Source organism: Populus nigra, chromosome 5 (genome assembly GCF_951802175.1).
Source record: "Populus nigra chromosome 5, ddPopNigr1.1, whole genome shotgun sequence".
Lineage (NCBI taxonomy): Eukaryota > Viridiplantae > Streptophyta > Magnoliopsida > Malpighiales > Salicaceae > Populus > Populus nigra.
Window position 1 is genome coordinate 7,825,395 of NC_084856.1, and position 24,240 is coordinate 7,849,634.

General features: G+C 31.9%; 1 protein-coding gene across 2 annotated transcripts; it reads left to right on the top strand.

Moving 5' to 3' along the window:
* The first annotated feature begins 19,376 nt into the window (after positions 1-19,376).
* LOC133693997 (2,3-bisphosphoglycerate-dependent phosphoglycerate mutase 1-like) lies at positions 19,377-23,202 on the top strand. Of its 2 annotated transcripts, none has more exons than XM_062115394.1 (9): positions 19,377-19,549; positions 19,983-20,254; positions 20,514-20,737; positions 21,106-21,224; positions 21,313-21,469; positions 21,595-21,696; positions 21,805-21,924; positions 22,583-22,644; positions 22,750-23,202. In XM_062115394.1, the coding sequence occupies exons 2-8, from the start codon at positions 19,984-19,986 to the stop codon at positions 22,625-22,627; spliced, it is 1,038 nt and encodes a 345-aa protein (XP_061971378.1). In that variant the 5' UTR covers positions 19,377-19,549; position 19,983; the 3' UTR covers positions 22,628-22,644; positions 22,750-23,202. The 2 variants fall into 2 exon arrangements, with proteins under 2 accessions (XP_061971378.1, XP_061971379.1); XM_062115395.1 differs by having other exon boundaries at positions 22,951-23,202.
* Positions 23,203-24,240: the final 1,038 nt, after the last annotated feature.

Sequence of the window (24,240 nt, forward strand, 5' to 3'; positions counted from 1 at the left end):
GTTCTTGTGGGATTCATGTGATCTCTAAGAGTTCTAACCCGAATATTCTCATTATTCTCATTATGAAGCGATTGGTTATCTTCTTCAGCCATATTTTCTGAAAATGATGAGGATACCCTACAAAGTCTACCACTTAATGTACGTGACCACACTCTCATGCACGTGTAGGAGAATAAAAGGAAGAAGAAAATAAAAGAAAGAGAAACAAAGCAAAAGAAACAAAGTTAGATACAAGAAAAGAGAAAAGAGAAAAGAGAAAATAAAATAAATACTATAATTTGTACAAGAATTTACCTCCCCGGCAACGGCGCCAAAAACTTGACACGACCAAAAGATTGATGTCTTCTCCCAAGTGCAGGAGTGTCGAAGTAATAAATAACCCGGTAAGATCGGGGTCGAACCACAGGGAGGTTACTTGTATAAATTATAAGCAACAATAACACTACAACAATAGTAACAACAAAAATAATAATAATAATAATAATAGTGATAATAATAATAATAGTGAAGAAGAAGAGGAAGAAGTTGATGAGAACTTTGAGATGAAAGATTAACGTAAGGATTAAACAATGATAACAACAAATGTCAAGGTTAGAGGATCCACTAATGGTACATCAAACAAATATAGTATAAACTCTTATTATTCAACTGGAAACCACACACAAAGGAGGTTCCAATCGGATTATAAATTGTTAACATGATTACATTAGTTATCTTATTCGATTAATGCTAATACTTGTAAATGTTGTCAGGCATTCATGATTATAACTTATGTTAACAACAAATCAAGTTCCTTTCATAGCTCAGGTGTCGGTTATACCATACAGTATGGGCTATGAAAGTACCAAGTATTTGTTGTACCAAATGTTATACAACATAAATCTAGATTAACCATTTAACAAGCAAAGTATTAAAAGTGAACAAGATAGCAAATATAAAGCATGTTAGTATCCAACATTAAGGTCCATGTTAAGTTTATATTATACTTATTCTTACACCATTAGTGTACCCTTTTCACCTTGACATAATAAACTTAGTTAAACATAATGAAAAAAAGAAACATAAATAAACAAGGAAAGGAAATGAAAAGCATAAGCAAGAGATTAATATAAGCAAAACTTAAGCATTACAAAATATAAAGAGAGAAAGAAAGAGCATGATCTTGATCTGAACACCAAGATGCCTAAACACATGGCAAATGCCTCCTTTTATAGGCCAAAATTCGGAACTATTAATTTGTTGACTAATTGATGAGTGGGTGGCCACATCTTGACTTGGTGACAATTCTTATCTTCTTGTCTGCCAAAAACATCATTGATGAAGTCATAATTTGAACAAACTTGAATCATGAAAGTTCTAGGAAATTGTCTTATCTTTTCAGGGTAAAAATTTGAGATCATTTGGACTTCTAGAACTCAAGATATGGTCTGAACACTGAACAGTGTCTGGGCTGCAGGACAGATTCGGACTTCTTCGTTGTTGCTACAATTTGGACTTGAAAACGGCCTTTTTAAATCTTGGGCTCCACATGAAAGTTGTAGGCCTATGTCTTATCTTTCCATCCATATAAAATGGACCTAAATCCAAGATCTACAGCTCCAGATATGACCTAATTACCGAACAGTGTTCCAGTTTGGACTGCACCAGCATCTCTTTTCTAAGTTTGGCCATCTCTTTGTGCTTTCAATTTCAGTACTTCAACTCATCAATCAATTCTTTCATTTATGTGATAGGCCTGCATTTAAGATGAACATTTACCATAAATTAAAGGTATCTTATATAATTAGATATGTTATTATAAAACATGCTTTAGTTAAGGAGTTATTGATACTTTAAGTGCAAAATGATGATATAAAACCTTGATAAAAATGCACTTTTAAGTACTAATCAGTGTGTTTATAGGTAAGTTTGTTATTGTGTATTTTGATGACATTTTGATCTATAGCAAGAACTTAATGAGCATCTTGATCATTTACGTAATGTACTTAATGTGTTGCGTAGTGAGCAATTATATGCTAATCTTAAGAAGTGTACCTTTTGTATGGAAAAAATTGTGTTTCTTAACTATGTCGTAACTGTGTAGGGTATCGAGATGGACAAGGAGAAAGTTATGGAGCAAGATGGACCTAGAGGGGCTTGGGACATTTAAGGAGCATGATGGACATCCTTTAATTCATCTAGTTCAGGTCCAAGAAGAGCCCAATTCGTGTGGAACAAGGGGTTGATATGTCCAGCCCAATACCAGCCTTGTTAGGCTTGTTTTTTTCCTAATGCTACAAGGATAAAAAGTCAGCAATTTATTCTCCTAATTAAGTAAGGAAGTTGGCCATATCTTATTCCTAAAGAGGGGAGCACTATTTAATGCTTTTCCTAACATAGAAAGGAAAGTAATTTAATTAGCAACAAAGAAGGAAATTTGTTTTCTTATTTGTCCAAGCTAAATAAAGACATCCAAGCTAATCAAGGACATCAAAGGAAAGGGGGCAGCAACACAAATTTTTCAAATCAGATTTTTCCTAGTTTATGTAGGACTTCTTAAGGGTGAAAAATCTAATTCTAACATATTTAAGATGGTAATTTTCGGATTTTTATTATTTTTATTATTTTCTTCTTAGTTTTTGGGTTATTATTACTTATTTGGGTCAATTGTAAGTGGGCTTCATATAAGTCCACCTAAGGGGGGTCCATTAGGGTTTTTTTAAGTCTAGAGTCAGTATAAATAAAGGCATAACCAAACATGTAAGGTTACACAATTTTTAGATCAATAAACTTATTTGCTGCACTTGTTGTGTGTTGGTGGGATAATATCCTTTTCTTGATTCTTTAAAGAACTGAAAAATACTTATCGAAGAACAACTGGCTTCGTGGCGTCATCATTATACTTCTCGTTCTCGAATCAATATTTGTTGGGTGGGGGTTTCTGTTTCCAATAGTGCTGGTGCCTAGGTACAAGTTATCTTTGTGTCACACTCCTATCAAACCTGATTTACTTGGCTTTCCGGGAATTGGTGTCTTTGCGTGTGGGTTGCATGACCATGTGATCACGAGGTTCGCATCGCTCATCATCTTCAACCTTTCCCAAGAGAGTAAGAGATCGATTGATATTTTTAACACTAAAACTCCTCTCCATCCTCTCGGCCAACAACATACCCACGACAGTTCCAATAACTAATCATCTAGCAATTATGCAATCATCCTCTTTATAACGCCATAACAACCTTATTTCACCTCCTTCCATGATGACCAACACCTCCAATTGCAACAAAACTATGGTCTCAACAAATCTGAGAGAGAATGGAAGAAAAAAAAACTGAAACTTGTTGTGCTTGTTTCTTTTGTTCTAGGTTGCTATTTGTTACACAACTAGTGTAAATAGAAGGAGGAAGGAGAGGCGCTTGAGATCCTGTGGGTGATGCTCTTCTAGCGACAACATCACGTGAATCCATGACTCGATAATGGCAGTGGTACATGATGCACGCATTGCCACTGTTCCAGTAGACCTCCAACCTTAATTCTAGTAGTTCTTAGACATGTTAAACACTGGAAAGGTCGATTCATAACCTCAAAATATCTTTTGAACAAATTACTATAATGTTGTGAAATTTAGGATAAAATGCTTATTATTGTGTATAATTTTGGACATTATTTGATTTTAATTTATGTGTGTTTTTTATTTGATAATTTATGTTGAATTGTGAGTTTATTTTAGGGTTATGTTTTCTAATTGAATATTAAAAGTTGGTTTATGATTTATGGTTGAGTTTATTGAAACATTAAATAGTGATTCATGTATTTATGTTTGGATTTGTATTGATTTATTTGAATTAGCATAAATTTGAACAAAGCTCGTGAAATGAATAAGATTTATGTGGATTTTTTTGCTAAGTCTCTCAAAACAATTGTGACCTACATGCGAGACACTTTTTCAGTATTAAATAAAATAGTTTGCTTCCACAAAAAACAAAAAAAAATCTTTAAAAGAATACAATATATTAAATTACATATGGCTAAATCTCTAAAAAATAAAAATAAAAACTCATATTTGCATCAACAATAATAAAAAATATATATGTGGCATGATTTAACATCTTTAAATACCAAAATTAAATAAAAATAGTTTTGTTGATATCTTTGCATGTATTTTTGGATTTAATAACTAGTTTATTAATGTCATGAGAACTTGACTTACATTTTAGAAACACCAAAATTTTTTTTTTATTTTAATATACAAGATTATGAATTTATACATAAGACGTATTCCTGATATTTAATAAAAAGACAATTTCTTTTATTTTTATGTTTTGACTCTATAATGGCTAAGTTTGACCCTTAAAGCTATGATCCACTCTATTGGGGTGTACCAACTTTAACCATTAGATAGACCAACGAATAGAAAACACAACAACACTTCAGTTTGTATAAGACAAATAAATAATGCAACTTACTTTAGTTAAGATGTAATAGGAGCGATACGTCTTTTCTATACACAACCAGTCCTTTTTATCTAGTCTCTGAGACCAGTTATGGTTCCTAGTGATCAAAATATTATGTGGCGACTCCATCCATTTTTATATTGATAAAGAACAAGAATTTCTTTTCCTTTCCCACGAAAATGACCTTGCCAATCTCTAAGAATTCCACCATTCCTGCTTCTTCTGGGTGTCCCTTAGTGGCATCACAACTTTAAGTTTCATCCATTTATAAGTTGTATCGCAAGTATGCATGTGGAGTTGCATTATTGAGATTAAAAATTCATCATCTAGTTATTTAATTAAATTATTAGGAGATTTGGATGGGCTGGTTTTATATGAAATTTTAGGGTAAAAGACTGGTTGTGGCTAAAGAATATATGAGCACATATAGAACACTTTACCAGAAATAAGTTGCATTGTATAGTCTGAATATGGTTAAAGGTGTTGATGGGTTCCTAATCACTAGTCCATCAATAATTCAGAACGAAGATTTACAATTATGAATAAATCTAGCATTTCAAATTTATTACAGGCTTGTATGCCCAAATAAAGTAGGTGCTTTGATAATATTCACCTATCTTGGAAGGTGAAAGTGTTTTCTATAACTCATATATTATGGTGAAAAATACTTATAATTAAAATTGATGAATATCCAAAATAATTCTAAAACTTTTCTGGTCAACACCCGATACTTAAAATCAGACTACTGGTAGGTCAAACATTTATACCATAATGTTAACCATTAATTTTCAAGAATTAAAATTTTTAGGGTTAATGAAAAAATTGGTCAAATCCTTAAGGAATTTTACAAACTTATTATAAATTCTAAAAAATACACATAGATTTTCTAAAACAATGCAAAAAAAAAAAAAAAAAATTCCCCATGATTTATTGCCTTGTGATTTTATATGTATAGAACCAGAGTTCTATTCATGGATAACTTGTTGAGCTACTCAAGGTTACCGTTAATTGAATATATTTAATGCTATAAAATTGGATTCTATATAACTATCTTATATGATTTGTATGAGTTACTTATGATCATATAATTTAAAGGCAGTAGTTAGACAATGAGTTGTTACCTAACTGGTCTAGGAGTTATATAAGATATGTTATCTATCTAATTTAATTTATTTAGTTATTTAAGTTCATATTAAATAAGAGCCCATTTGAGATTGTAATAGCGATTGTTTTTCAAAGTGTTTTTTGCTTGAAAATACATTAAAATAATATTTTTTTATTTTAAAAATTTATTTTTAAGAGTAGCACATCACAATGATCTAAAAACAAAAAATAATAATAATAATTTGAAGCAAAAAAAATTTTAGTTCTCAATGGATACTTAATATATTAATGAGAAATTTATTATTTTAATTGAGTCTCATTCCATGATATTAGTGATATATATCATACATAGCAATTATATATAAACATGCACCTTTAACATGTTATTTTAGTTGGATGATTATGAATATATCTAGACTAACTCCCTTGAGCCATCAAAGGGAATTAGGTGGTCAAAATTTAGATAGTTATTGCAAAACTTCATAAGTCCTCTACAAGCACCATGATTATAGCCTTTTTTTTGTCATTCTTTCTTTATTTTGGATTACAAAATAGATTTTCATATTGAAATTCCTACATTTTTAAATTATATAACATTTACATAATTATTTAAGAAACTTCGAGTTACATTCAAGGGGGGTTAGATAAGAAAACAATTTTACAACCTAGAAGAAAAATAGAGAAAAGATAGGACACACAAGTCCTATTTAAAATTACAATCATCCAACCATTAAAATCACAGTCACATTGATCTTTTAATGTCCATAATCATCCATCATGCATAATAACACATTAATATGTATAAATAAATACATTGCATGATTCAATTCTAATTAATGGCTTTATGTGAAAATTTAAAATAATATTTCTAACACATAGAAATATTAAATCAAATCTAATTTAATAATTTCCCAAACATAATAAACTTTATTTAATACAAATTTTCTTTGAAAAATAATTTTTTTTTAATTCAATAAGAAAATTAATCATATTAAGATTCTTATTAATATCCTAAACTATTTTAGGATCAATTAAATAAAATTCTCTATCTTGAAAGCTCTCTTTATTTTAGAAAAACTAATTTTCCAAACATTATATAATTAAACATTTTAAGTAACTCTTAATCCTATTAGGATATTACCAAACTCAAAAAAGTTTGTATTAATTTGTACATACAACTAATGCCAATAACAATTAAAACATGCAATCAACAATCTTAATTGTCCAATAATGGTTCTTATACCACCGTTGGATTTCCTCGAAACACATACTTGTAGTGAAAACAATAAATTATGAAATTTTTTTAGGAGTTTCAAGATTTTGTTAGAAAGATCTAAGGTTGTTTAGGGGTTATACAAAGATTACTTGAAGATTAGATGTTCTTTTCATATTTGGATAATTGCTTCAAGACTAAGTTGTCGTAAACCACTAGTCATCCAAGTATTCAACCTCTAATGGTAATCCACATGAAGTACCATTAAAAAATCTTCTAAACCCTTTTAGGAGAAATGACTTGTTATGCCTTTAAGTGTAGCTACCTCTCATTTTGTTCTCAGGTTCTTTTTATTCGTAGGCCAAGCTTTCCGGGGATGAAGGGATCCAAATGCGCACCCTCGTGCCACTAAGAGTTGTAAGTAAAGAATGTCCCAAGCAAGTAGTAGCCAAGAGCACTACCTGAAGCAGCCGGAGAAAGACTGATATGAGTGGATAAGAGAATAGATAGGCGTTTATAGCTTTTTTTTTGTTCTTTTTGGCCCTTATTGTTCCCAAAGCGAAGCAACAAAAAAAGTAGCTCGTTCTGTAAGATTCTCCCGAGGGTAGGCATTTACGTTATACCTTTAAATGCTAACTCTTTTCTTTTGTGTTTTTTTAAGTGTTTTGTAACTTATGTAGTTTTCGTATCATGTGCTACATCGAAAATAAGAGGCATGATATTTTATTTATAAGAAAACATGAAAACTTTATAAATGAAAAAAATATCAATTTGCCTCTAAATAACAACACACATATTATTTCAGGGAAATTTTAGAAATTCATTCAATCAAGTCTCTACTTGATTTTTCTAGGTCTAGAATTGTAATTCCTAATATAAATTACACTTTAATTCTTAATTTCTAAAACTTATTTACAATCAAGTTACACTTGATTAATCATCCTATTTTAATTTCTAACCAATGGTTCTTGTGTGTGTGAACCATTAAGTTCCCTAACAAGTTAGCCCAAATATAAATCATAATCTTAAATAAAATAGAATTAAATTAATTTATTATCAATTTTTGCAACAATTGATTCATTTATATTTGAAGATCAAGTACAATATCCAGCAACCTGTCATGATCCTCTAAATATTAAAAAAGTAATACATGATTTAACTTAACCTTTAAGAAACTATTTTCTTAGTGTAATTATTATCCTTTCATCAATAATGTTTTGATTTAGATATTATAGCATGAAGTATGTCCATTATGTCAAATTATATCGTTCTCAACACCATAGTTATTGATTATTTAAATAAAATTTTAAACTCTTTTCTAATCTCATTCCACCTTACATAAAAATTTGCAATCAATACTATTTAAGAATAAATTGAACATTTTTCTTAATTCACATAGAGTGATAAATTTTCTCTCAATTACTTAAATATATTCATATAGTACAAGTTATGCTCAATATATGCTCGTTTGTTACCCTTGATTAGAACAACATGTAGTATAATCAAAGTATAACATTCCATGTATAAGATAACTTTGTGATCTCAAGTTTAAGGATCATTTACACAACCGTTAGTGAGCCTTTTTATAGACACATGTGATATCTCTATATGAAATTTTCATATGGATCAGTTCAATGTACATGTCATATAACAAGCACCTACATATTAGTTCTAAGATATCTTTCATACCTCAACTTATGAGAACAATTGCTTCTTTTCATAAAAGAAAGAACATAATATGTATAAGTCTCAACAATTCTAATTAATATCCAATCTTTATAGAGATTGACAAGCAACATTTAAAAAAATACTTTGATGTAATATAAATTTTATTATTATATAAAAGCTTTATAATTTTCTTTGTAAAACATTTTTGTTCTAATGACTTTATCTTTATTTTATAGTTATTAATCAAATATTTGATGAATATTAAAGATAAATAGGTTTTTATTAATAAATTAAATATATTTCACATGTTATCAATTAATTGGCTATGTGATATATACATTAACAATATCTTATCCAATTGAATGTCCACTGGTAAAAAAAAAAAAACCTTATGTAAGAAAAGTGATTGAAACTTCTTTTGATGCTGGATGATTATGGGTTTTTCAACACAATTATACTGAGTTGAGAAATAAAAAATAATTTTTGTTAATAAATTAAATATATTTCACATGTTATCAATTAATTGGCTATGTGATATATATACTAACAATATCTTATCCAATTGAATGTCCACCGGTTAAAAAAAAAAACCTTATGTAAGAAAAGTGATTAAAACTTCTTTTGATGCTGGATGATGGTGGGCTTTTCAACACAATTATACTGAGTTGAGAAATAAAAAGTTTTTATTAATAAATTAAATATATCAATTAATTGGCTATGTTATATATACACTAACAATATCTTATCCAATTGAATGTCCACCGGTTTAAAAAAAAAAACTTATGTAAGAAAAGTGATTGAAACTTCTTTTGATGCTGGATGATTGTGGGTTTTTCAACACAATTATACTGAGTTGAGAAATAAAAAATAATTTTTATTAATAAATTAAATATATTTCACATGTTATCAATTAATTGGCTATGTGATATATACACTAACAATATCTTATCCAATTGAATGTCCACCGGTTAAAAAAAAAAAACCTTATGTAAGAAAAGTGATTAAAATTTTTTTTGATGCTGGATAATTGTGGGCTTTTCAACACAATTATATTGAGTTGAGAAATAAAAAATAGTGTAAAATAACATGATAATTTTAACTCTCTTCTGCATCCACATTTCTTAGTAAAAAAAAAAAATCTCTTTATCCATGCAATTTATTCCAAATGGTCGTCAAGGGAAGAAGACAAAGAAACTATTTATTATTATTATTATTATTATTATTGCTGCTGTAGTTGTTGAGAGCAAACAAAGAAAAACCTCTTTATCCATGCAATTTATTCGAAATAGTCTCCCATCTCATTTTCTAAATTCCGTATGTGTGTGTATGATCTTTCATGACATCAGCACGTGTTGTTTCAAACTACACAAAGGACGCGGTCGTGTTAGGCGGTGGCTCTATTGGCAACGGGGGCTCAAAGGCCAGCTTTGTTTAGTTGTGCATGCTACTGCTTGGTGCCATATTTTATTCTGTGTGGGACAGGTTAGGAGGTACTGGCCTTGTCAGCCTCGTGAAGGGTTGTTTAAAGAAATTTGCTTACCTTCTTCCGAATACAATTATGTTTCTGGAATTGCAGGCATGGCCATGGCCACAAGTTTCATATCAATTATGTTTCCAGTGGGTGCTCCTGCTACAGGATCATGTATACTTACAAGCAGTAACTTCTATGGAAGGTAAACAATTGCGGTATAGATTAAAGTTAAAATATGGAACTCCCCAGCAAGGTTGAGGTGGTGAAAACAGTATCTATTTGGGAATACAAATTTGATTTCTCAAAACCATGAGGACTCCCAGACTGAAAAGGAATTAGTCTCTGGCCATATATATATATATATATATATATATATATAGTCTCAATCATAAAGTAAAATATTTATACATATATTTAATTAATTAAATTAACATTTCATCCAAAAATAACTAAAATTAAGATCTTTGACATCGGGTCATGTACCCAGTTGTATTTAGTAACTTTATTTTTTATAATAAATGTTTTTTAAATTAAACGATTATTCATGCCAATAAAAAATAAAAAAATTGTTAACAAACACGAATTGAATAAAACTATGAAACTCAACTATAAAACAATCCAATGTTGAATAGCGAAACTGGAAAAAAGAAAATTAAACTAATATAATGTTGAAGGATGAACTCACAAAAAAATATCAATTTAAAAAACTAAAACAACCTAGGTGAACCTCCTAAACATGAGTTAATCTCTAAAACTCTCAACTCATGAAATTTTAGTCTCGAGTTCAATCAAGAAGTTTAATTCCAAACAAATTTAATGTTGAAGAATAAAACTGATTTTTTTTAAAACATTGCCAAAGTGAAAAAAATAGCAATAAAAAGAATGATTATTAAATTTGAAAGATTAAAAAAAATAAGTGGGATGAAATTGATAAAGAGTTCCAATTTCATAAATTATTCCAAATAAAATAAATAGTAATGAAAAGAACATAAATTGAAGAGCTTCTTTGAAATTTTGGAGGGGTAGATGTTAAAATTAAGAAGGATACAGAGAAGAACGGCGCAGGGGTGGGGGGGTGGGGGGGAGGTTGCTAACGCCAAACTAGATGACCTTTGACCACACGCGATGCCTCATTTTAAAGGAAACATCAAGATGATTCAAACACCGTCACAAAAGGTAGTGTTTGTCCACTGGATGACTTCATACATGCCACTCAAGCGCTGACGTGTGTAACACATGCATCATTAGTTTTTTTAATAATATTTGTATATATTAAATTACACAAATTCCCTGAACCAACCTAATAATACAAAAAAGCATGAGTGCAAATACAAAAATACCCCTGAACATAAGTTATAGAAAATCCACTTTCAAGGGCATGCAAGTCATTTTATTGTTCATTAAAAATGAAAATGATGAAAATGACTCTGAATGTAAGCTTTAAAAAATATTGAATCTAAGGGTATAAAAATCATTTCACTGTGCATTATAAAAAAATATAATTTCCTTTAAAATCTTGGAATGATAAATGGACTATCATGAAATTACTGAATTAACTCCAATAACATGTTTTCTTGGTTTTGTTTTTAAATGCATAATAGATATTTTACCCCCAATATTTAAAAAAGCCCATGTCTTTCAATCTCACCCTAATGAAGTGACCTAAATTGCCTTACAATTTAATCCTATAAAGGCCAGATAAAAAAATGGATAGAAAGAAAAACATTGTGAACAACATGTTCACAATGTTTTGTGAGGAAACCCGTAGTATTTTTTGCATAGTGAATCACCACACCATTGATTTTTTTCTTATAGTTATAATTATAATACTGCCAACTAGAGAGAAAAGTTGAAACTAGAAAGGTGAAGGAAATAGAACAAGCTAACAATTTGTTCTATGAATAAAAAAAAGAGTTAGCAAATTTATTTCCCTCCTATTTTTATTTAATTTAATCTTCCAGTTGACAAATTGTTTGAAACTCTTGAAGTTGAATTTAATTCCAAGCGTTAAATCAATTTTTTAGTTTGGAACTCTTTAAAGGGTATTGATTTGAATTCTAAACAGAATTCAATAGTTTAAAAATGGCTAAAAACAAATTAAAAGGAGACCCTTATAATTTACTACGATAATTCCTCTTAGAATTGATATTAAAAATAATATTCTAAAAATACCATTAACAAAACAAACCCTATTTTTTATAAACCCTTTCACTATCTCTTCCCTTCCCCCCCCCCCCAACCTTACCTTCTATTCTAACACCTTCAATGTTTAATTTAACCCAACCTATTTCAAGCTATCTGCAGCCTTATTTTAAATGCCCACAACCTAGTTTGGATGGTGTTACAATGCCTAACTCTTGTTGTGAAGCCACCATAAAACTCCTCATGCAATCTTAAATCTAACTACTCACTCTAATAAGTCTCGGGTTGTCCTTGTTAGCACTATCAATGTTTAATTTAACCTAATGTTCTTTAGGTGGAGACCAAAAATACATATTTAGTTCCTTGAGAGGCAAATTATAGCTGCCAATTCTTTTCTCTAAGCATATTTGATCTTAGTAACATACTGGATGACTTGTGTATGTGATACAGGTAAAAGCTAAAGACAATAACAAACAAAGAAATAACACATGAAATTTAATGAGCAAAAAAGGTTGCAAATGTGAACCTTAAGTTCGCAAGTTTTATTTTCTCTCTAATAATAATTCTCTAAGAGGTTTACAAATTCTTAAATAGACCAGAAACCCTACCTTAACTAGAAAGCAAAATAAAAATATGAAATTACAAAAGAAAGAAGTATGAAATCAAAAACTAAAAAGGAAAATAACAAAAATTGATAAAATCAAGGCCCTAGGGTGAGATCTGATGGTTGAAGAAACGAATTTATCACTACTCTAAAGAAAACAGCCTCCAAAAACTCCTGTAAAAATTTGAGTATGATCCAATGGTTGGATAAAACGTTATGGTCCTTTTGAGTTGTTATTCTCGTCTAGCACACTAGACCTCCTCTTAGACCTAGACCTGTCCCATTAGTCCTTAAATGCATCTGTTAGGTGATTCACGTAATCTATCTGGGCCAGATCCTCATCTAGTTATGATAGACCTACACCTGGCTGCCCAGAATCACCGGTTATCGCAAGCCCAACTACATCATTCTCCTTAGGTTGGAGAGAGCTTGTCCTCATGTTCTGTTCCTCCTTCAAATAATAAGTCAAGTGGTGGATATTAAAGACATAAAAAAAATCTTTAGATGACAAGGAAGACAAATCCTGTAGGCATTATCATTTATAATCTACAACAACTTACAAGGACCTATCTTCTTTTCTTTCAGCTTGTTATACTCACCCTTTAGAAACCTATCGCGTACAAGTACTGCCCATGCCTAATCACCAACTTCAAACACCACTCTCTTATGATGAGTATTAATCAGGGCCTTATACATAACATTGTTGTCACTGATTGTTTGCTTGACTTGCTTATGAATGCCATGCAAATAATTTGCCATGTCAGTAGCCTGGATGCTCAAGCTTTCGATGCGAGGTACAAGAATTAACTCAAGTACTTCAAAAGGATTTTATCCATAGACAATCTCATGCTCACATCTAGCCATGAAGCATCAAGAATTGGTAACGAGGTGTATAACCTAGTATTTGATAAGGCCCCCTTGGACCTTTGACAAATCGTACACTTCTTAACAAAGTTAGAAACATGTCTTAATAATTTAGGCTAGTAATAATATGTGGATATTGGAGCCAACATCTTATCCTGTCTAAAATGCACCTTATAATGCAATTCACGAATGATACGCATTCACAAATAGCAAACTGGAACACAAAGCTGTAAACCATGAAAAAGATAATCATTTAAAAGCACATAGTTATCTCGTTTATCTCCCTCTATTAACTCAACATAAATCTGACTGAATGAGACATCACCTGAATACAACTCATAGAAAGTATGAAATCTTAGCATATGGGTGCGTATGGTATTTAGTAAAGTCACACGTCAACTAAGAGCGTCATCCACCTTATTTAAACTGGCTAATTGGTGCCTCAATGAAAAAGTGAACTCTTGTTAAAAGGACACCCATTTCATATGCTGACAACTTAGTTTTTACTGCCCATTTATGTACTTCAGAGCCTTATGATCAGTAATTAAAATAAACTCTTGTTTTTACAAGGTAGCGCCTCTAATATTTTAAAGTCTAAATATAATGTAAAACTCCATATCATATGTTGAATAATTCTTCTTTAAGTTCGATAATCTCATTAAAGAAGGCGATGGGGCACCCACCCTGGCTAAAAACTCCTCAAATGCCTACTCCAGAAGCATCACAATTTACTTCAAACAGTTTCTCAAAGTCCGGTAATGCTAAAACTGGAGCTTCGATCATCTTTTACTTCACTAACTGAAAACTTGTTTCAGTTTCATTTGTTCACTGAAATATACATCTCTTTAGGCATTCTATAATTGGTGTAATAAGAGAACTAAGTTTATGATGAATCTTCTATAAAAAGATGCAAGGCCATGAAAACTCTACACATCATGGACGCTCTTTGGTGTCGGCCACTTAACAATTGCAGAGATCTTACTTTTGATCAGCCCGAACACCATTAATAGATACAATAAAGGTAAAAAAAGCAATAGTATTAGTAAAGAACTTACATTTCTTTCAGTTGACATACAACTATTCCTTCATCTAAGTATCAAAAACATCTCGTAGGTGTTTTAAATGAGACTTTAGAGTGGAACTATAAATGAGAATGTCATTGAAATAGATGATGATAAATCTACCCATGAATGGCCTCAATACCTGATGCATGAACCTCATGAATATGCTGGGAGCATTAGACAATCTGAGTGGCATGGCCATCCACTCATATAATCCATGGTGCATTTTGAAGGTTGTCTTCCATTCATCCCTTAGTCTGATCTTAATCTGATGATAACCACTCTTAAGATTAATCTTGGAAAATACCTTAAACCCTGCCAACTAATCTAACATGTCATCTAGATGCGGTATAAGGTACTTGTATTTTATTGTGATTCGGTTTATGGCCCTACTGTCTACATACATACACCATGACCTATCCTTTTTGGGAACCAAAAGGGTTGGCATGGAACAAAGACTCATACTTTCTTGGATATACTCTTTCTCTAGCAACTCTAAAACTTGTCTCTTCAACTTTTTGGCTTCTTTAGGGCTAAGTTTGTAAGCTGCCTTGTTTAGCAAGCTAGAACCCGACATCAAGTCAATCTGATGTTGTATCTCTCTCATGAGAGGTAAACCTTGGGGTAACTCATCCTACATTAAATCTGAAAATTCTACTAACACACCTGGTGCCCCTTTTAGTCATTCTCTTTTGCCTTCTCCTTCATGGCTATACTTCTAGATATTAGAGCAAACACCACTCGCTCACTCCTTATTTGTACCATAAACTGTGATAAGAACAACAAATTCTTCCCACTATCAGTCTTCATCTCTATTATCTCCCTCTCAGGTGCCTAAACTGTACTCTTCCCTTTAATACTAAGGGTATAAGTGTTCTTCTTTCCGTTATGAACCACACTCCTATCAAACTGTCATGACCTCCATAACAAAATATGACAGGCATCTATCGAGACCACATCGCACTAAGCACTATCAAAGTATTTTTGACCTATAGAGAAATAAACAAGGCAACGTCTATCCATAATTACCTCAATATCTTTATTCATCCATTTTAGCTTACAAGGTTTGGGATGATTTACAATCGCCAGCTGAAGTTTCCTAACTACCTCCGTAAAGACCATATTCTCGCATCTCCTACTATCTATGATCAAACTGTAGACTTTGTCTTTGATGGTGCATGTAGAGTGAAAGACATTGCTACGCCTCCAATCCTTATCACAATCACCCTTGGGTGTCTACAAATGCTTTTTGATCATAAGGGTTATATTGCCATTTCCATTCAAAACATCACCATTGCTGATAGAATCCTCCTTGTTATTAGTAAAATTCATAAGCTTTTCTTTTACTAGCAAATTCTTTCTCGAAAGACTTTCTAGTCCATTACACTTGCTAATTTGATGTCCCAATTCATCACATCTAAAGCAACAAAGTCTAAAACTAGAACCTTAACTTGCTACCTGTTGATTTTGTTGGTTTGGACTAGCTTGGTTGGTGGTCTGTGTTGCAATGTCGCGGTCGCACAAATTAATTACCTTAACTTAAAACATAACAAATAAGATAATATAGAGCAAGCAAGGGGTCGATTTTACGAGGAAGGTTCAAGTCAGATTTTTATGCTAGATGATATGCAATTTGAGGGGGGGGCTTGAAGGTTATCTAGGCTAAAGCAAAAGTAAACAGAAAACTATTAAGCAAAATTAAATAACATCAGAAAATTTTATAGAGAATAAACCTTGGTTTCAAGTAAACATCTACCTACGAAAATCAAAACTAATCATTGAAACGATACATCAATTTTATATTCTAAATATTTATCCTTTATTAACATTAGCTATTTAACGGATCCACTGTATAATTAACCCTAACCATCAAATAACCATAGTGTCCGCACTAGTAATTTAATTGAATGACAACATTAAGAACTGGATAAATAGATTAATCTTGACAACATGACTGTCCATTGTTCATGTTTGATTTGTTCGAATGTTCTCCCTAAGGTTAATAACGTAAATCCACCACAATTATTAAACTCAGTTGCTTCAAAAGTTCATATACCACAACTCCGATTTTGATATCAAACTTAGCAACAAATTGTCTACAATAATAACTTAGAGTCCGCTCTAACAATTAAAATAAACAATCATAGGAAAAATAAGCATAAGAGAACAAACGTATTTATCATATAAACTGAAAAGAAAAGGTAAAATAAATCTCACAATTCTTGAAAATCGAAGGTTTCCGTGTCCTTGCAATCAAGAAAAATAATTTAGCCTTGCATGTCTACCAAACAATTAATCAAAAAGAAGGAAGAAAATATGATTTCAGGTTTTTCAGAGGAAATGGGTGGTTTTTCTTTCTTTGCTAGCTGTCCTCCTCCCTTTTCCTTTCTCTTTTTCTTTTTATATCCTAGGAAACTCTAATCCTTTTTCTACAAAATAGTCCTTTCCTAAGTAGACAATTTACATTTAAGCCTTTCAATAACAATTTTTTTAAAAAAAGATAAATAGCCTTGTATAAAATCTTCAAGCTTTGAATTTTAACTTAGAGGAGCTAAATTGCTGAAATAAAGAATTGGATGATGGTTTGGATGCTTTGAGAAGTACTTTGGATTTGTTTCTTCACAAAACCTGTCTGTTGGCAGAATTCATGTGTTATCTTAAAACAATCATATCTCTCTCATATGAGCTCTTTTTCTACTTAATTTTGGTAAGATGATAGGTCTTCGAGTCAGGAATCTAGCAAAGTTAAGTTTTTATAAAATAAACTTTTGTAGCTCAAGATATTCAAGTCGGAATAGCCGAAGGTAAACATTGACAGAATGCGAGATTTGAATTTGAAGGTTGCGATCTCCTTGCTCCTTACCTTTTTATTTTTCTTTCCTTATATTTATAGAGAGGTATGGATGTTAGCTTTCTAATGCCACTAGAATCACTTCATTTCGACTTCTAGAGCTCAAGTTTTGCACAAAACATCGATCGAAGGTCAAATCTGTCAATTATCTCTAATTTACTTCTTTTTATATTTTACATCCAAAAGTGCCTTCAAAACATAAAACAAAGAATATTAAGAAATTTTATGTATAAAAAATAGGCAAAAAAACTAGGTAAATATGGGTAAAACTATCAAATAATATGGTTGCATCAGTTTGCCTTGGGTCACTACTACGTCCTTTATTATTCTATTATGATCAAAAGTTTATGCTAACATTCCTAGTAGTCTACTGCTTCTTCACCATTAAAGCCTTCTGATATGCCTATGACAGTGTCCACAAAGACTGAAGACTTAATACATCCTGAATTGACTATCGCAAGCCATTAAGATACCAAGCCATTAGCTGCTCCTTTGTTTCTACTAGATCATTTCTTGAAACTAGTTGGTAAAATTCATCAGTGTAGTCATTGATAGGTTTACCCCCTTGTTTCAGCATGTAGAGCCTCTAATATAAAGTCTGTGAGTAGTTAAAAGGAAAAAAAATGTTCTCTCATCTTCTTCTTAATCTTTTCACAGTCATTTATTCTAGCTTTTCCTTTTCTCTTCCTTGTCTTCTTCAACTGCTCCCACCAAGCAGAAGCCCTACTCTTTAATTTGATTGCAACCAACTTCACTCGTATTTGTTCAAGCACGTCCTTGTATCCAAAAACCCGTTTAATCTCATTCACTTAGTCAATGAATTCTTCTGCTTGTAAAGTCCCTGAAAATTCAGGAATATATGAAATCCAAAATCTCTAGATCTGTTCTTTTCTCACTCAAAGGTGGTCTTCTCTGAATCCGTCTTAGATTTTAAGTTTGCTGGTTTTATTTTCTCTCTAATAATAATTCTTCAGGAGGTTTACAACGCCTTAAATAAACCAGAAACCCTACCTTAGTTAGGAAACAATAAAAATATGAAATTACAAAGGAAAGAAGCATGAAATCCAAAAATAACAAGGACAATCATAAAAAAATGCTAAAATCAGGATTTCGAGGCGAGATTTTGAAAATCTAAAGATCTATCAGTCAGATAAAAAATTATAGCCCTTTTGAGTCATTATTCTGGTCTAGCATAACCAGACCTTCTCTTCGATCTAAACATGTCCCACTAGTTTATAAATGTATCTGGTAGGCCATCAACGTAATCTGTCTGGGGCAGATTATCATCTAGTTATGACAGACCCACACTTAACTGTCTAGAATTACCCGTTATCGCAAGCCAACTATATCATTACAATAATTAACACTAATTGCGGATTTTGGAGTTGAAAGCCTTTTTGTTTATCCATATCAAAAGGAACCATATTCAATACTTTAAAAGGGATGTCCCAATCTTGCTGCTGAAATTTGGAACTCCCCTTTATGTTATCCACAAATATTAAATCAAGTTCGCTAAATGTGTATTATGTATAAGTTAGGATGCATTTGGTTGATTACTTGTAATATTTTGTGGGAGGCGACCAGGGCTAGATTAGAAAATTAACATAAAGATGGTAAAAATATTACAAGGATAGTAGTTAAAAAATAATAAATATAAGGTCCTGTTAACAAAAAAGAAAACAATTGTCACTGCAAAAATGATTTAAAGGTAAAACATTCAAGATTATTAATTCAATTTATTTTTATATATATATATATTCTAAATAATATAATTAAATTAAATTCTATAGTTTGATATTTTATTTTAAAAATAAAAATTGTAATAGTTTATAAATTGAATACAAGTAACATGTAGAATTGATAAAAAAAAAGCTGTGAGTTTTTTTTTTAAAAAAAAAACAAAAATTGAAATTGAGACGCATGTAACTAAAAGCAGTTATTGTAATCTTCTCCGTCAACTTTTTCTCGCGAGTTACTAAACTCTCCCCTTCCTTCTTGTTTTCTTCTTCGATTCAGTCCCTCTATTCTATTATATATAGGTCACCTGCTCCCATTTTTTCTATTATATTTTGTTACTGTTTACATTTCTTTCTTCTTTTTTTTTTTTCCATTTTGGTTTCTGGCTTCCTTCTTGAAAGGTAATTTGTTGATCATCATCATCTTCTTCTTCATATATTACTAACTGTTTGGTTTTGCTTTGAGAGAAATTGATCGGACCTGACCCTTCTAATATCTGTGTGAATTTCTTTTAATATTTTCCCAGCAATATGCCACTATTGTTGTTGGTCTTGCTCTTTCTTCCTCTTTATTAACGTTGTTTAATTTATTTTGGATTATATATGACTTGAATCTCTTTTCTGCTTTCTTTACTGCTAGTTTTCTTTTAATTTGCTCGTTTTGTTTTTTCATTTGAAAGGAATGTGCTATGTGCTATTCTGTAATGCCTTCAAAGCTACTGTACATTGTGTCTTTCAACTCACTGTGTTGAAATAGGAGTTTCTTGTTAAATACTATAAACCCATTTCTAATAATTATTTGTGGGCTTCTTTCTTGGGGTATCTTGAATTTCAGAATGGCCACTGCTGTGTTTCACCAAGCCTTAGGGACCGCTCAGTCCCATCAACACCTCCAGAACTCCGGCTCTCGTCTTGTGTTTGGCAATGCTTCGTTGAAACTGATATCTAAAGGTTTTAAGGTTGACATTGGACTGTCAAGAAGAGCTAGTTATAGTTCTTGGAAGAAGAAATTTGGTGTTATTCAAGCCTCGGCTTCTCAAACTTCAGTGGTTCAACCGGTTTCATATCCCCCAAATAACAGCTCTGATGAGTTACGAAAGAAATCAAGTATGCCTGTTTCATTTTAGTCCAAAATTCATATCTATTGAAGATTAGATATTCATATCAATTGCCATTTTTTATTCTTAAAAAGATCTAATCATATTTGAATTTGGCCGCATGAATCCTACGATTCTGCAATACAATAGAAAAAAAAATCATGTTGATATACAGATTGATTGATATTATTTGGCGTCTGATTAAAATTTGGAGCTGGGTTTTTTCTTTTTGTGAAATCTTCTTAATGCTATATCATAATCTATTTCAGGTGAAGCAGCTTTGATACTGATTAGGCATGGTGAGTCACTATGGAATGAAAAGAACCTCTTCACAGGCTGTGTTGATGTGCCATTGACAAAGAAGGGTGTGGAGGAGGCAATTGAAGCTGGTAAGAGAATCAGCAACATACCCGTCGACATGATATATACATCAGCCTTGATACGTGCGCAGATGACTGCCATGCTTGCCATGACTCAGCATCGTCGCAAAAAGGTAGTTTGGTAAAACATGCCATTGGGTGTTAGAAAACAGAAGTTTTATCTGCGCATCGTCACAAAATGGTAGTTTAGTAAAACATGCTACTGGGTGTTAGAAAACAGAAGTTTTAGCTGTGGCATTCAAATCTCAGAAGTTATTAACATGATAGTAGATGAATATCTTGCTCTTGCATTAATCTGAGCTAAACCTGGGTTATTTGTCATTGGCACAATAATTACTCAGGCTGGCACATCTGAAACTTATTTATGTACGAATTGCAAGACAAGTTAAGATGAACTTATTTAAGACTCCACTATTTCCTCAAAAGTTTTTTTCTTTTTCTTCTTTATTTGCTAGCATGTTGACTATCAAACTGGTGGCAGGTTCCTATCATTTTACACAATGAGAATGAACAGGCAAGGGAATGGAGTCAAATTTTTAGTGAAGATACAAAAAAGCAATCCATCCCAGTTGTAGCAGCTTCGCAATTAAATGAAAGAATGTAATGATACTGTCTCCTTTTCTCTGATCATATCCTTTTGCCTGGAATCCCCACTTCATATGCAACTTATGACTGATCTTCTCTACAGGTATGGTGAATTGCAGGGTCTCAATAAGCAGGAAACAGCAGATAGGTTTGGAAAGGAAAAGGTTCATGAGTGGCGGAGGAGTTATGACATACCTCCACCCAATGGCGAGAGTTTGGAAATGTGTGCTGAAAGAGCAGTTGCTTATTTCAAAGATCATGTATGCATGGCTATGCTTCCTATTCCTAGTTCTCTTATGGTTTGCTTGCCAATGATTGGATGGTTTTCTTAATGATTCAAGCAATTGTATACCATTCAATAGCATCTGACAAAGAGTACTTGCAGATTGAACCTCAACTTCTATCTGGGAAGAATGTGATGATTGCTGCCCATGGGAATTCACTGAGATCCATCATCATGTACCTTGACAAATTGACTTCACAGGAGGTAATAAACTAGTTACTTTGGGGTGTTTCCATATGGATCATCTCTGCATTATCTCTTCTTTTTCCTCATAGTATTAACTGTATTTTGATCTTTTTTTTGTTCTGGCAGGTTATCAACTTAGAATTATCAACTGGAATACCAATGCTTTACATATTAAAAGAGGGGAAATTCATTAGGAGGGGAAGTCCTGCAGGACCAACTGAGGCTGGCGTGTATGCATATACTAGGGTATGCGACTTCTGGTCATCATATTAGCTTCTGGACTTGAAAATTTTATTTCTGGCTGCAGTTTATATTTGCCTGATTTTAAATGTGGCAGATTATTATGGTCAACAGTTGTAACCTGTCTGAAATTAATATGGAAAAGTTTTATCTGAAATAATCATATAGTTTTTGATTTCCCTATTCACTCGATGAAGCAATCAACCAAAACATGCTTGTGTCAGGGAGTAACCTTGGCCTTCAGATGAATTTTCCTAGTTAATTATAGACATTGGAATGCAATATAATTTTTTCAGTAATTTACTTTTATTGCTAAGAATCTTCTTGCTAAGACTGGCTGGTAACCCCTAGGTCTAGAAAGCATAGGAAGAAATGGTATTGTCATTACCACGGAAGTATGTATATGATACAGAGATGCATAAAAAATATTATGCAAAAACATTATTGAGTAAAATTGTAAAACTTTCTAGCAATCAATAAATTGTGGACAAGAATGAACAACAAGATCTTTTTTTTGCCCATGACATTATTACTTGGAATTTCTGAATATTCTTGGAATTCTAACTCCATAGTCTTCCTTGTTTTGCGCATTGTTTACATGATGCTATCTAGTACCTGACTGAATACGACACCACCACTTATGCTACTTTAAATGCTGTTGCAGAGTTTAGCTCTATATAGGCAGAAGTTAGATGATATGCTGCGTTAATATATGCTCACATACTGGTAAGTTCAATTGCTTGTTATCATCTTCTGTGTCTACCTCAATCACTGGCTCTTTTTTTGCTTCCAACTCCTTAGATGAGTACCAACATTGCTTTGCTTTTTCAGGGGGGATTTACTATCATGATAGCTGTTGGTGTCATAAATAAGAAAATGCAGAAAAGCTAGTTATGTAATACGTTTGGGCACATGTATATGGTTATCTTCCTCAACAAGTAGGAAGGAAAGCTTTCTACTGCTATTTGTTTAGTTTTCGCGTGTCAGTCAAGTCTACTGTTTTGATTGGGTCCTTGCCCATGTTTCTTCCAGGGAAGATGTAGGATTCCTGATAGTTAGTGATGTTTAAATGTTGTAGAAGATGGACTGAAATATGAGTACTGTTCTATGGTACCTTCTAGCTATCACAATGTGCACATGATGGATTTGGGTGATGCGAGGTAATTTTCCTCATTTTGTGTTTTGTTTTTTCTGGGCATGGATTTGGGTCATGGAACATGATGGATCTTGTTTGTAGAACTCACATTTTCGAGTTTAAATCAATGGTAATGATGGTTCTTCAAATATATGGTTGGAAAGTTATTTGAATTTAAAATAAGATATAAATTCAACAGTTAAGATTTTACAAATAGGATCTATTATTTTCTCAAGAACATGATTTCAAGTGCCATTTATGAACTCAATAGACTATATGATCATGCTTTAGCAAATAAATGCATCGTGGATGTAAACCCAGAGAGCAAAATCCTAGAATTTATAATCAAGAATCATAATATTTACCTAAAAAACTAAAATTAGATTATAAAACCCTTGCTAATGATTTGAATCAAAAACTAAAAGTATTTCTTGCTTGGACTATATTGATTAAGACTTGATGATTCTTTAAACTCAACTTCTTGTTTAACATTATTTTAGAAAGAATTCTCAAAACTTTCTCAGCTCAAGTGTCATATATAAACCTATAGAATACATTTTCTGTCCAAGTGGGAAACTATTTTATAAATTACAAAAAGAGTGAAGTAGGCTGGAAAGACCAATCTAACCATCCCAATCCAGAAGCCTACAGCCCATCATGGACCACACTCTACATAAAAGGATTTCAGAGACAGATTCATTTCAAGTTCTTTCAAGTACAGTTGAGCGTTGTCTTTCGTCCTCACCGCTGGTGGAAAGTTCGTACCAACTGACGAGAATCAAAATACACAGGAACATGGAAACATGCATTTGAATCTTGTCGTGACTGCCATATCATAAGACTCAACGAGGAAAAATCATTTGCTGAATTCGATAATTTTATCAATTAAGTTATCAATTCTGTTCTATTTCGTTTGGAATGGTTGAAATATTTCATATCAATTCAAAAAACAAAACAAAACGAAACAATTTTTATCTCATTTTAAATCTCGGCCTGTTCCAGATTTTTCAGTTAAATTTCAGCCGGAACGTTCAGGTTCCATTTTACATGTTCTGTTTCGCTCTTGAAAAACTATTAAATCAAATTGAACCTTGTTCAATTTGATTAATTAAACCACCCAAGTATAAAAAGCTCTATTTCATTACTACTAATAATATTGAAAATTATTATTACTATTTTCATTAACA